Source organism: Spermophilus citellus, assembly GCF_964194105.1.
Source record: "Spermophilus citellus genome assembly, chromosome: 7".
NCBI classification, from domain to species: domain Eukaryota; kingdom Metazoa; phylum Chordata; class Mammalia; order Rodentia; family Sciuridae; genus Spermophilus; species Spermophilus citellus.
In genome coordinates, this window is record NC_138188.1 from 32036050 (window position 1) to 32051051 (window position 15002).

Here is a 15002-nt window from a genome sequence, read left to right on the forward strand (position 1 = left end):
AAAAAATAAATATTTTAAAAAAGAAAGAAAGAAAGAAAAGTAACACAATGGAGACAGAGAGTACAGACTCCAGTCAGCTCCCTGGTCCCTTAGGTTCTTATTTATGCCAGGAATGTGCTTACTAAATGTAAAACTTATCCCACTATATGTAAGACATTGTAAGACAGGGGATTCAGCAATCAGAAAAGCAGTCTTCCCTCTTATTTGTAGAGGGCTTATATTCTAGTACAAAGAATAAGAAAAGTACATAAAACTTACATGAGGAAAAGATACAGCAACTGCCATAGGTGAGAGAGGGGAATGGATGGTAGAAAGGCTTATAAAAGATTTCATGAAAAAGATGGCAATGGAGCTGGAATTAAAGAATGGAGGGTCTGGACTGGGCTGCACAAATACAAGGAGCCCTTCAAAAGTCCTGAAGGGCAAGGTGCAGGGCAAACTGAGGAACAGTGCAAGAAAGGACACAGTAGGAAGAAGAGGAAAAGTTTAAAGGTCTAAAGCCCAGTCATGAAGCCAGGCATATCCTAAGTCAGAACCTGGAAATCAATGAGGAAGAAAAAGAGAACTGTGGATTGTGAAATAAGCCTGTTTACCATTCCATCTTTATCTCTCACTCTGTCCTGACTATTAAGTCCTCCTCCTTGTCATCTCTGACTCACTCAGGCTGGAGCAAGTATTTTTGTATTCTCACACTATATTATTCACATCACAATCATCAAATTTATTCTTTTATAATAATGGGTTAATGTCAAAGCTCAAATCCTTGACACCATCATTAATTTTTATATTCCCAACACTTAGCATAACATATAACTAAGTGCACCACAAACTGGCTTTAACAACAGAATCCAGGAAGCTTTAGGAAAAATACTGATGCCCAGATACTACCCCAGACCAAGTGCATCAGAATCTCTGGAAGGAGGACTTAAATACTGGTTTAATTCAAAAGATTCCCCATGACTCTGGTTAAAATCACAGCAGACATTCAGTAAGTGTGTCTTCGATAGACAGATGGATAGAGAATGATGGAGAGAGGAACTACAAGAAAGAAACAGGGCATTTTATTTAAGGCAAAAGGAATCTGGAGTGGAATCATGCTACTGGGGATGGGGGAAAGCATATTGATCTCTACTCTTCCCCAGCAAGAAATAAACTGTGATTTCTGACTTCAGAAAAATAAAAAGATAAAAAATAAAATCAGAAAACATCACAAAGACAGTGATTAGAACATCTTGTTTTTTCTTTGGCTAGGGCTTGATCATCTTCCCTCCCTCCCCTTTACCAGTGTGCTTAAGTGTGTGGGGCTCTTACACAAATGCAAATAACTGCTTTTATTTTTCTCCTTTCCCAAACTATATACAATACCTGTCATCCAGTTCAATCCTTTTCATACTATGAAGGTGCAAAACAGCTAGTATTATTGCTACAAGAAATATTACTGCACAACAAACCCCTACACTGATATAAAACACACGCGTAGAAGTGGTTGGAGCTGCATGTACAGGATCATCTGAAATAAAAATGAAAAACACATTAAGCTTTTTAAAATCAATGTAACTGATTGCTCTGAGATCTAATATGTACAATGAGTAATCTATTATTTGTATATTTCCATTTCATGTGTTTGTTCTTTGATAAGATCAGTAACCAGTAGTGGGTTAGTATAAGTTTACATCTATCTAAAGTGTACCAAGAGTCAAAAAATCTTGCTAAGAGATTATTCTAAAGAAACAAAGAAGAGTCACAATTTTGGCTAATGGCATTACTTGGATAATGGTGACTTTAAAAACATAAAAAGAAGCAGGTTGGGAGAAGTGAGAATCAAGAGATTTGTACTGTCCTAGTTAGGTTACCTAATACATCTGTGTGGCAACGTCAAATTGAGACACATACAAGTATAGAGTTCTGGGATAGGTCAGGACAAAGATAAAATTTATAGCTTTTAAAAACAGAAATAAGGGAAACAAAAGTGCTTTCAAAATTTTTAACTTTGTTGGGGGTGGGGGTGTTTCCAGGGACTAAACCCAATGGTACTTAATAGCTGAGCCACATCCCCAGCCCTTTTTTTTTAAAAATTTTGAGACAGGGTCTCACTAAGTTGCTTAGCACCTCCATAAGTTGCTGGGACTGGCTTTGAACTTGCAATCCTCCTGCCTCAGCCTCCTGAGCTGCAAGGATTAGTCATGCACCACTGCAGCCTAGCTTAACTTTAAATCAACAAATAAAAACTCCAAACAGATTAATGCAATAGTACCAAATGGCTTCTAGGACAACTGGTCATGGCTGTAGTCTGAGTGAAAGTATAACTCCCCTCAAGAACTTCTGTATGCCACAGAAGGGCTGTTCAGTTTTGAGACCTGCAGCATGTGCTGGCAGTGCTATCCAAACTCTGCCTGGGGCAAAGCAGAGGACATGGCTCTACTGGGCAGATTCATCCACACACTTCTTCCTCTACCTCCAATTTTCCAGGCTCCCATAGGCACTGTTCTCATCCCCACACTTTGACACTTCACCTTTAACCACCCTGTTACCCTTCAGGTCTCCTGTCACTTTCCCCCCTAAGATGTCCCTCAGAGGAAGTTATGTGCCCCTCCTTGGAGTTCCCAAAGGCCTCAGTGCTCACCTTACCACAGAGCCCACCATAGGATGGGGATATTACCGCTGCCTACTGCAATACAGTAAGCATTTAAGGGCAGGGTCTGTTTTGCTCACAGTATAATCCTCTACCTCAGTCACACAACCAAGTACATCTTAGCTTCTCAGTAAACGTTTAATGGATGAATTATGTAAGATGCAAAGGAAGATGAGAATGAGCAAGGAAGACACAGACATTCAGAAACAGGTCAATAAGATGCAATACTGCTTATCATAAGAAGTAACATCCTACCTGCATAAAAGAAATGGGTAAAATAACTCGAATCTTAAAAGTAAACTTTGGAAGCAGTAACATTTAAAAAAAAATGTTTTCTCTCTTCTCAGAGATGAATTCAAATGAAATATTCTTGAAACATTCTAACGGGTAGACAATCTCATATTTTACCTTAGAAAAAGATCTACTTTAGAACATTCAGATACCCCATGCATCCTGAGATGATGAAAAGATGAAACAGCAAGTAACATACAACCATCCATGAACTATTCTTGCCAGAAGAGTTCATCCTGAACCTAGTCACACATAAAACCTAACTACCAGTTGTAAAAAAGAGAAAAAATATACACCTATGAATATACACTCTATGAATAGACAGGAGGTGTTTTCTGACAAATATAAAATACATATCAACCAAACACAGTATGTATAGTCTTCATCTGGATCCTAACTCAGGAAAAAATTACAAAGAGATAATTTTTGGTCTAGCATATGTGAAGCACTGCGTTCAATCCCCCTACCGAGCGAGAGAGAGAGAGAGAGAGAGAGAGAGACAGAGACAGAGACACAGACAGACACACTTCTTAATTGGAACATGGACTATTAGAAGACATCAAGGAATTAACTTTTTCATGTGATAAAGTAAAATGAGTAAGTCATTTGGGTTTGGGGGTTTATTTTTTAAAGACCTTTTTAAGAGAGCTACACTAAAATATTTATTAGTAAAATGATATGATACCTATGATGTGCTTTTAAAAAACTCTAACCCATAAATTTAAAAAAAAAAAACACAAAACTCTAACCCATCCCTAGGAATAGGTGATCAAAGGCAGGACACTAACAAAATGTTGACCACTATTAAAACTGGGTGGTGGGCACACAGGTTCATCAGAGCATACCCTGAACTTTTGTATATTTGAAATTTTCCACTTAAAATTTTTTAAAGACTACTTTCATGGAAAAAAAATCTAGTACCCTTTAAAGATATTTCCATTAACACTACCTCAGGAAAAATAAGACTTGATGAGGTGTCTATATCAGAAAAAAGGGAAAAAAATAAACAAACTTATAGCATCTAAACAAAACCAATACCGACAATAAAACTCTACATTAAGTCTCTGCTGTGGGTTTAAATAATGCACTATCCTTAAGCCTGCACTTTTACTTGGATGGAATTAGCTATAGTTCAGGTCTAGACCGCATATCATATCTTCCAATCATGTCCTAATAGATAAAAGAACTTAGATATATTTTCACATACATTCTTTAATTATAACTACTTGAAAAGGCACAATATAAATTCTTCCTTCTAAACGCTTTTTGGCTAACTTGTATAAAATATGTATGAATTTGCTTCTCAAAATATTCAATATTCTAGCAGTTTCATTTAACCTTTATAAACATCAGCAAAATAAATAGCAATATTAATTTGACAAACTTTTGGGAACTCATAAGGCTTCGTACAATCATATTCATATGCAATCAACAATTTTTCACCCCAATAATGAGAAAAAATAACACAGTAACACTTACAAATAGTTCTGCTAGTGTTTTTGTCCAATGCTGAAGTTTTTACTTCTTCAAGTTCTGAAGGTGGAGATAAAACATAGTTTAGAGATTCCTTATTTTCCATGTAATCCTTAAATACTTTAATATTTTCTGAATTTCCTCAACAGTTTTGTGCTCTATCAAAACACTGCCTGTACTAAGTAAAAAAGGGTATTTATTGCAAAATAATGAATACTTTAGTATTTGATAATCATCATTACAGTCATCAATCAAAAAGTCTATATCAGTGTTACATATACACTCTCAATGAAAAGTGTTTCTATGGTCAAGAAGCTTGGCCACATCCTATATTGTCTCTATGGGGGTTCATAGAGCACATCAGCAGAATATAGAGGCTCTAAGGACTCTTGGAGTAACAAAATTTGAGAAATACATTACTACCACCCCCATATGATAAAGGAACTTTTCTAGGGAGTAACACCTATATCACATCAAGATCACATAATAAGTAACACTCATGAACATGAATCGGATAGTTGGAGTGGCCAAAAGAATGAACACCAAATAACACAGTGGTATTATATTAAATTTAAAATAGAGTAGAAAATTATGCCCATATGGAATTTTAATGTTGATTTTCATGTATACATTAAATAAAATGGAGAAGGTACAGGATCATTCTGAATATTAGTTGATCATTAACCTTAGCTGATACTGGCAGTGGTGGGATCCACAGACCATACCACTTTCAGCCATCATTCTGTCTTTAAAAGGAACAGATGAATCGCTATGATAGAGTCACTGCATACCTACCTGGGGATCAGGAACTGGATGTTCAACATCCTACTAACTAGCTATGTAAACCTAGGTGGCCTCTCTAAGGCCCAGCTTCCTCATATCAATTATATAATGACCAGTTTAGACTGGAAAGTCTATAGTCCCCTTTGACTGTAAAATTGCATGAATGTAGGTACATTACAACTGAATATATTAACATTAAAACTAAAGATGCTTTTTATTTCAAAAATGTCTATTTTAATGCAGTACAACTTTTTTATTGGAATGCATCTTAAAATCAGCCATTATAACCCACTTGCTGGTTTCAGATGTTTTAAAACACTTTAGTACTAATTTCATAGGAAATTTGATAATAGGCAATGTAACAGAGATTAAAATCACAGGTGTGCCTCCAAGCTGTACCACTTAGCTGTCTGATGTTGACAAATTAGTCAAATTCTCTGACTCCCAGCTTCCTCTTCTAAAAATGGAAGTAATGGGAGAACAAATTGCCTAGGGCTGTTTTAAGGATTAAATGGGTTGGATATAATATAAAGCAAGTGAGACACAGTAAGCGTTCAGTAGTTTAGATATTATCTTAGACACTAACCAACTGTGACCCTGAAAATTCAGGTCACTTTACCTTTTTGTAGCTTATAGTGAGTGGGTTAGACTAGATAAAATTTAAGGACAACTCTTTGATCTATGACCTAGCATGCTGGAACTCTTTCATATTTACTATAATTTTTTGTGTGTGGGTGTGTGTGGGGGTGATATTAGGTATTGAACCAAGTGGCACTCTATCACTGAGCTACAGACTCAGCCCTTTATTTTGTTATTGTTTTTTATTTTGATACAGTATCTCATGAAGTTGGCCCAGGATGGTATGGTTTTAAATTTTCGACGTCCTGCCTCAGCTTCCCAGGTAGCTGGATTACAGACTTGTACCACCCTACTGTAATTTCCTGAATAACAGCTAATATAATTCAAAATCAAAACTACTAACATTTATTAAGTACCCACATTCAATATTATATGTATTAGGCTACCTTTAAATAACCTTTTTATTTTAAAAAACTCCTCTGAAATAGGTATTATTTCCATTTTGCAGATGAAAAAACTGAACCTTAGAAAGGTTAAGTAATTTATCCCAAATTCCTAAAAGAAGCAGAGCTGTCATTATAATCCAGGTCTATTTAAGCTCAGAGCATTGTTTATACATAAAAGTACATTGTAAAGGAAAGAAGTAACACTCAGCTACTAGGAGGCTCCTGTCAGACTGATCTTATTTCTTGACCTCTTCAGACACTTGAATACTATTTCACATTCCTAATGGAAAATACCCTAGCAATTCTGACAAAAGATTCTGAGAAAGCAAGGTAGGGCCTAAATGAGATCCTAGCTACAAATTATCTGGGGATTATCTCAGAATTTCATATCTATTAGTATACTTTCTTTTCTCATTTGCAACTAAAATTAAGACTTGGTCATAATTAAATGTGTACAAAGACAACAAAGTTTCTCATTGACCTTTTCACATATACATAAAATACATTTTGTTAAATAAATTCCTTACTTTTGTAGCACATTTTCCTTCGTTTAAAATTTAAGACTGTAAAATTTTTTGAAGAATTTACTGTCAAGTTGAGCTGCATTAGTATCATAACTTCAGAATCTACTTTGCCAGTGCAGGAAAGCTCGACCCGAAACACTGTTTAAAGAAATAAAATAAACTATTTTAACTGTCTTAAGAAAAATAAGAAAGAAAAAAAAAACCCAACATTCTAGAATTGTATTTTTGCTGCAATAAAACAAAAATAACACATTTTTAAATAAATTAAATAGAAACTTTCAGATCACCACAGTTCCAAGACATTATTTCATTCATTCTTAAAAAAAAAAAAAAAGTTAATGCTGAAGATCAAATCAAGACACAAATGAAGAGATAATTATTTTTAACTTTTGTTCATGGAGGAGTTTTTTTTGTTTTGTTTTGTTTTTTGGTACTAGGGACTAAACCCAGGGGCGCTTAACCACTGAGCCATGTCCCTCTCCCTTTTTATTTTATATTTTGAGACAGGGTCTCACTAAGTTGCTTAGGGCCTTGTTAATTTGCTGAGGTTGGCCTGGAACTTGTGATCCTCCTGCCTCAGCCTCTCACTGGGATTACAGATGTGCACCACTGCCCCAGCTCATGACTTATAAATTCTGCTATTTGAATACACAAAAACTACAGAATCTTAAGGCAAACCCTGCTGACTTTATCATTCACATCAACACCAGAAACAACAAAAATTACATGATAAAAAGTAAAGACAACTCAGTACCAAGATGTAATTATTTTCTCCTCCTAATGAAAACATCAAATATAAACCTATACAGAAATCTGATAAGTTCTCAACTGTGAATTAAAAAGATCACTTTTCTAAATAGCAATTGCTCCCCAACCCCTGTGCTAGGGATTGAACTTGGGGCCTCAGGCATGACAGGCAAGTGCTCTGCCACTGAGATACATCCTGAGCTCTAGAAACTGGCTTTAACCAATAATTGTAACGATGGGATAACAGACTTTAGTACATCTTTTTTTTTTAATCTTTCAGCTTAAGATTTTTTTTCCTATAAATTTAGAATATATCCTTCTTCCATCTAAAAGAATATACCATAAATTCAAGCATTTTGAAATTTCTTTACAGACCTATAAAAGTTAACCAGCCTTCCTCTGCTTAGATTAATGCATGTCATTAATCACAGTAAGACGGCCAGAAAAAGTTTCATAACACTGCTGTAGCCAATACTTTCAATTTTTTAATATTTCCATTTTCTTAAAACCTCACATCTTCAAGAGCCTTCAAGTTGCCTCAAAAGCAGTTAAATTGGTATGAGTAAGACACATTTTTGATTCATTCAGCTGAGCGTATTTAGCATCTATCCTGCACCAGCTGTTATGCTAGGCACCTAGGAACTGTCAGATACTATAAGCAGTTCAAGACCAATTGAATGTAAGGTTCTATGGTAAGGGAGAACAGAAGAAAAACTCAACAGTTGGAGAGAAGGAGGCAGAAAAAGAACAGTGCAGATTTTGAGTCTTGTAGAAGTAGAAGCTGGGGGGGGGGGGGGGAATGATGGTTTAAGGCTTGGCAACAAGGATGGAAAACTGTATGTAAATGCTGGAATGCCTGGGCAAGTGCAGCAGGCAGGGGCAGAGGATAAACAATCCAGGACACAAGCTGGGGAGTCTGGAATGTATTTGTTTGATGGGAGCAGGTAGCATTGAGGCTTGACAATATGTGATCAGATGTGAGCGTGCAATGACCATCCAGGCCACAGTGTGAGATGTGAGCATTAAACAAAGAAGCAAGACCAGACATGTGGGGGCCAGTGCCAGCAATTCAGAAAAAGAGGGAAGATCTGAGTACAGACAGCTCTAGAAGGATGGAAAAGAGGGAACAACTTAAGAACACAGTGGAAAAAAAGTACTGACAAAATGTGCTTTCAAAGTACTTATATGTGCTACATTTATCAAACTAAGACACACTATATACAACAGTAAAATGACTTTGGGGGATGTGAGACATGGCAGAATACTAAGCAGCCTTTGAGACTTACTGACCTGATAAAGTGCGTGGAACTTCCCCTTGAGCAGAAATGTTGACCTGGGGCATGTCCATAGCCACGAAATTGTCTACTTGGAATCCCAGCTTATACTCAACCTGTAAATGGAAAGAAACAAACACAATAGACCTATGATAACAGAAAGGACCTCAATAGCTTGATTTCATTAATTAGCTTATTAATCAATGCATGAGCTTTTCATATGTACAAAGAATCCAGCTATCAAAAAAATCTAAATAGTCAGAAGTAGTCCTAGGAATTTTCAATTAGATAAATATTCAACCCAATCAGTCACCTCTATCTGATGTCCAGAATAGTATCCCCAAAATCCTTTCCCCTAAACCCTACAATCTAGGATTCAGAAATCCTTCTGAAGACTATGTAGTCATCAACAGAGAACTCCTGGAGAGCAAGATATGAAGAACCAAGGAGTGGAGACATATGATTTACAGATCATAACTATTTTCCAACACCTGGTCTAGTTGATACAAGTCAAGCTGTGAGGGCCTCTATGTGCCTTGTGGATGGAGGTCTGTTCTGCACACACACTCACCTAACAGATTCCAAGGCATGGCATTCTCATGGAATATCTAAGCCATATTCTCTAGTACAGCTTTCCCCTCTGCTGTAGTTTAGATGTTGCATGTCCACCAAAGGCCCATGTTTTAAAGGTCTGGTTCCCAGGGTAGCACCATTGGAAGGTGATAAAACCTTAAGGAGGTAGAGCCTAGTGAGAGGTCTATAGGTCACTGGGGACATTCCCAGAAAAGGGATTGTGGGATCCTGGCTCTTTCCTCTTCCTCTTTGCTTACTGGCCATGAGGTAAGCAATTGTTCTACCACAGGGTCCCTCCATGATATGCTATCAGAGAACTAAAGCAGCATTGCCCTCAATCAAGGACTAAAACCTTTAAAAACATGAGCTAAAACAAACCTATTTTCTTTATAAATTTATTGTCTCAGATATTTTGTTACAGTAATGGAAAGCTAACAATGGCAAAGAAAGTTCATATTTGGAATCCCTATCTAATCTCTGGATCTATTTCTCAAGTGACTCAGAATCCAGAAGGGACCAATAAGACATCCCTGGAACACCAGTAACTATCAAACCTGGCATACCAACCTGGCTTAATAGAACCAACTAACAACAATAAATATAGCCCTATTGCTATACAGAATTCACGGGAAAAGCAGCTCAAATTGCAAAGTAATAGCTGAAATTCTGAACTGCTCCAACCTTCAAGATCTTCAATGAGGTCTTACATTTCATATATTCTTTGTCCTGCCTTTGAATCTTTGTAACTACAGTGCCCTTCTCCCATTCAGCAGTCATAGGGTGGTTTTGGTAGAGAGCTATGACTGGCAGAGCTATAAAGAAGTGGGATGGAAAAAGAGTGGGAAGAAAGAAATGCAAGAACTCATTGTTAAGCTTACAAAAAGATATCTGTACTCTCATATTCACTGGGAACCACCTCAGTGTCTATTAACTGATAAATGTATAAAGAAAATGTACTATATATATTCAATGCAATACTATCCGGCCATTAAAAAAAGTTTTTTAAGGATAAACTCCTGTGATTTGCAACAACACGAACTGGAAATCATGTTACATGAAATAAGCCAGGCACAGGACAAGTACTTCATGATCTCATTCATATACGGAATTTAAAAAAGTAAATCTCATAGAAGTTCAGAGCAGAAAGGTCATTAATGGAGGTTGGGCGACAGAAGAAAGAACTTCAGGAGTGCTATTGCATGGTGGAGTGATACAGATAACAATAATGTGCTACATACATCAAAAACCTAGAAGGAAAAAATTTGAATGTTTTCACCATGAACAAATGATAAATGTTTGAGGAGACAGATATTGTTTACCCTGATTTAAACATTATACAATGTATACACATATTGAAACATCACATGGTACTCTATAAATATGTACAACTTTTATATTGATATAAAAATATATCAATTAAAATAAATTTAATTTAATTTTTTAAAAAACAAAACTTAACTAGAAAGAATGGAAGACAGGTGGGAAAGGAGGGTCTCAGAGTTTTTCTATCTTCTTTTTAAGGAGGTAAATGTTTATATTATATTTTAAAATGTCAATGAAATGGTGTATCTAATAAAGATGAAAGAGGAAAAGTATCATCCCAGACTATAGGGAATGAATGGTCCCTGGGTATCAGCTAAGGCAGTGGGTGCTGTCACCCATGGATAAGAAGGGGGACTCAATCAACCCAGTATATTTGGTTCCCCCTTTGAATTTCTCCTACCACGTTCTATCTGGGGGTCCCTGAGCTAAACACTATAGAGATGTGAATATCAAATTCTCCTTTGTTATTTAGGTAGGTACACAAACAACTGTTAAAACCTTTATTTGGTAGCACATTGAACACAAAAGAAATATTCTGGCTATCTTTCCCTCTGGAGATAGCCCACAATGAGTGTATATTCCTTGCTACACCCCAAAGACCTCTCCCTCTTGATTTCATTCTCCCTAGAGTATTTATCTACATTCCTAAATAAACCTGACTATACCTTTGAGAAAAAAACAAAACAAACAAACAAAAAGCCCAAAACAAATGTTCCCCCTGCATCATATCAGTGAATCAGTGATACCTTGGCTAGAAGTATTAATAGTCACAAAAATATTGCTGCCACCAGGGGGTGATACAGAGCTATAGTCAAGGGCCAGGAATGAGCCCTAAAACATGAAGAGAATGCATTTACTGTTCTATACTATTTATCATTGACTGTATCACTATACCATGATATCTCTGAAGAGGACCACTTATCAAAGGAAGGTACAAAAATTAACATAGAAAAAATAGATTTGGAACTATGGTACCAGGTGACCCTTACATAAATTAGCACCCTTTTCAAGCTTTGTAGAATGTGAATACAACATGAGAATCAAACAGGATAACTAACAGACCACACCTGTTATGTTATGTACCTGTTAAACTGGCAGATTCCCTCTGATAAACGCAGACCCCAGTCACTCCAGAGTAGCTCTCCTACGGTCATGCTATACTTCCCATCAACCTACTGCCAACCTCAGGGATTCAGACACAAACCCTCTTGTGCTACTGATAGCAATGTCACAGTCTTCCTGTTTGACCCCCCATTTGGGTAACCTCACTATTCTGAACAGCCTCCCACACTCTCAGCCTCTTAACCTTCTTCCCCAATCTGAAATGACCTCTTCTCTTACCCAGCATTCAGTTTCTACAACACCTAATGGGTGGGGTTTCACAGTGGGATGAGCGTCTTTCAGGATCCATATGTCCTTTCCAGACATCTCTTTCATATGCACAGTCCCCTCTGCTCTGAAGTTCACAACTTCTCCTAATGGCTAGGTCTCACGTCAGCTACACCAATGACACATAGAACTCTACAGAGGCCTTGGCCCTTAACTCATTTGTCTCCTGCCATCTTCAAAACCAAAGAAAATACAAAAACACCATTGTATCAAATATCCCTTATTATCTCTGACTACCCACCTCCGATTCCTACAAAACTCTTCATCTCTGCTACTGGAAATCAGTCAATATTTATGAGGCACATACATGAGCAAGGGGCTATGCTTACAACTGGGATATAGTCACCAACTAAACTACTTCCTTCTCCTCCAGCCCAGAAAAGACCACTTGATTTCACATTCCCACAGTCTGTGCCTCCCAAAGGGCATTACTGACACAGTGATGTTGACAACCTGAACTGGTTTACTTCCTCTTCTATACTCTTAGAAGGCAACGCCAGCATCCTGACTGTTTCTTACTCTATTACTGCTGCCCAGCCTGTTGCAAGCAATCACATTCTGGAGAGAAGGTGCTCTTATACCAGGATGACCTCCAGTCTCAGGGTTTGCCTTTATCCTGCTCAGCAATCCCTTCTTCCGTGGTCCCTCTCCTCCCTACTCTTTTTCACTCCAAACCTCACAGACCCCTATGGATTCACTACTGCCCTTCCTTCTTTCTTACTTTCAGATAATGCTCTTGTCTCTTAAGCCAACAGAGGAACCATCTTGCTTTCTTTTCAGCACCAAGCAGATCTGCTGGAGGGCCCAACCATCCTCTGTACCCCGGTTCCAAGGAAAGGTCCATTGTCCTCTTTAAATAATAAATTCCTTCTCTCATAGTATACTAGGTCCTAGCCAATTTTACCACAATGTGATCTCATTATCAACTAGTCTCTATCTTCAGTCTTTCCACATGTACAGTTACCTACTAAACACATCTACCTAGTGGGCCTATGGCCCTCAATTTTAAGAGATTCAAAGCCAAACTCAGTCTGCTTTATTCTAGCTCTTTTCCTGCAAACAGAAGAGCAGCTAACCAGGAACCTGAGCCCTTAAAAAGGAAAGGAATCAAAAGCCCTAACTGCAGTGCTGAGAGTAAGGGACAAGACTAACACCAAAGCACCTCAGTGTGGTAAGGGTGAGAGAAAGGGAGAGGGAAGGAGATGAAATTGATGGAGTAAGGCAGACTAGGGCATGGAAAGAGGTGACAAAGAGCTAGCCAGGAGGTTTGAGAAAGTGACCTCTTTGGCCACGCCACAGTCTGGAGGAGTATAAAATAGCATGGAGCCTGCCTTCTGCCCAAGGCTTCCTTTTTGAAAGACTATGAGTCCTTAGGATATCAATTTTTAAACTGCAGTTTCTACGATCAGAGAAGAATTGCCAATTACTGAAGTCCAATTTTCTGTACTTTGGCATGTATTGATCTACAAGAAATCTCACTTACCAAACACCTTTTGAAGAAATACCTTTTCAAAGACTAAATTTATAATATACTGGAATGAAAAAATTTGAACAGCAGTTGTTTATCAGGGGGAAAAAATGAACCAAAATACTTCAGAAAAGAAGCTAGAGAAAATATAAATATTTGAATAAGCTAAAAAATAAACATTTTTGGTAATCTTCCCTTACTTGGAAACAAATGGCAATTGCAAATAGGCAGCTGATGAGTAAAGCCATTTCCTTCTGGAACACACAGAGTACACATTTAAAGTGAATACACTTGCCAGACAGCAAATAGCCCTCTTAATTTCTCTGAAATTACCAGAGCTGCCTTTGTCATAGAAACCTCACTCTGCAGGGGACACAGCTTGCTCGCCCCCAGGGGCTGCTGCTGGAACTCAGACAAGTTCACACAGACTCTCCCAACAATGAGGAAGGATTCCTGAAACCAAAGAACAGCTTTGGGGTGGTGGAAGTATTCCACGACATCTTACTATATTTTGCTTTTTAGCTATCTAAAATATCTACTGACACTTAGCAGATGCATTAGGGAATGTTCTAGAATATAGAAGAAACTAAATATCTGTTTAAAACACACAGCAGTCTGCTTTTAAAAAAAATTAAAATGCATGGCCTTGTAAAAGAGAATCGATACCAGATTCTACTCCCATCTCTAAATGCAATTTACACAATGGTCTTTTCCACTCACTCACTAAAGCATGTGACATACATGTTAAGAATAAGATACACACAGCTCCAGCCTCTGAGGAAACCACAATCTATCTGGCAAGACAAAACAGTATGTAAACACTGGAGAATAACACTATTAGCGAAAGCTTTGATGTGTGAAAACTAATGTTAAAATATCTCTGCCATACCAGCAAGTCTGGAGATCTTTGGAAGCAAATATTTCATCTTCTAGCAAGACTTAAAAAGTAAGAACTGAATTTGTGATAGTGTTAGAGCTCAGGAGCTACAGACTTCCTTCTAAAAGTTCAGGACTGCATCTCAGAGCCAAATATCAGGTGAAGAACCTATCACTGAATCATGTTGGATGACTTTCCCATTTCAAGTCATCTCTGCCTCTTTCTGCCCCTGCTACTACTTTAAGCAAGGCCACTCCTAAATATGGGTCTTTATCTCCTCTCCTAGGAAATGATCAATGAACCAAAATGTACAATCAAAATGTACAATCATAAAAAAAAAAGTGATATGTACATCTGAAGGTGAAAGAAAGTGGAACTCTACGTGAAGGTGCAGAGCACTTTTACCAGGACACATTGTTCAGCGCTCTGCAAACTGCAGAAAAATATAGAGTATGTTGTTTAAAATATATAGACATATACACTTGCATATTCACACACAAATAAATGTCTATCTTTAGGAGACAAGAATCAGGCAATAATGGGTGACCCAGAGAAAGGGGATGGGGTGGCTGGATTGCTTGAGATGGTACTTGGAAAGTGGAAGGAATTTATTTTTCACTGTG

At 37.5% G+C, this 15002-nt stretch overlaps 1 protein-coding gene across 2 annotated transcripts in view; it reads right to left on the reverse strand.

Moving 5' to 3' along the window:
* RYK (receptor like tyrosine kinase) overlaps positions 1-15002 on the reverse strand; it is an 88047-nt gene that overhangs the window by 37860 nt on the left and 35185 nt on the right. For both annotated transcript variants that reach the window (XM_081300781.1, XM_081300780.1), the window contains exons 3-6: positions 8766-8865; positions 6732-6866; positions 4403-4456; positions 1366-1510 (exon numbers count right to left, since the gene is read on the reverse strand). In XM_081300781.1, coding sequence (XP_081156907.1) covers positions 1366-1510; positions 4403-4456; positions 6732-6866; positions 8766-8865 — 434 coding nt within the window. The remainder of the gene's footprint in view (positions 1-1365; positions 1511-4402; positions 4457-6731; positions 6867-8765; positions 8866-15002) is intronic.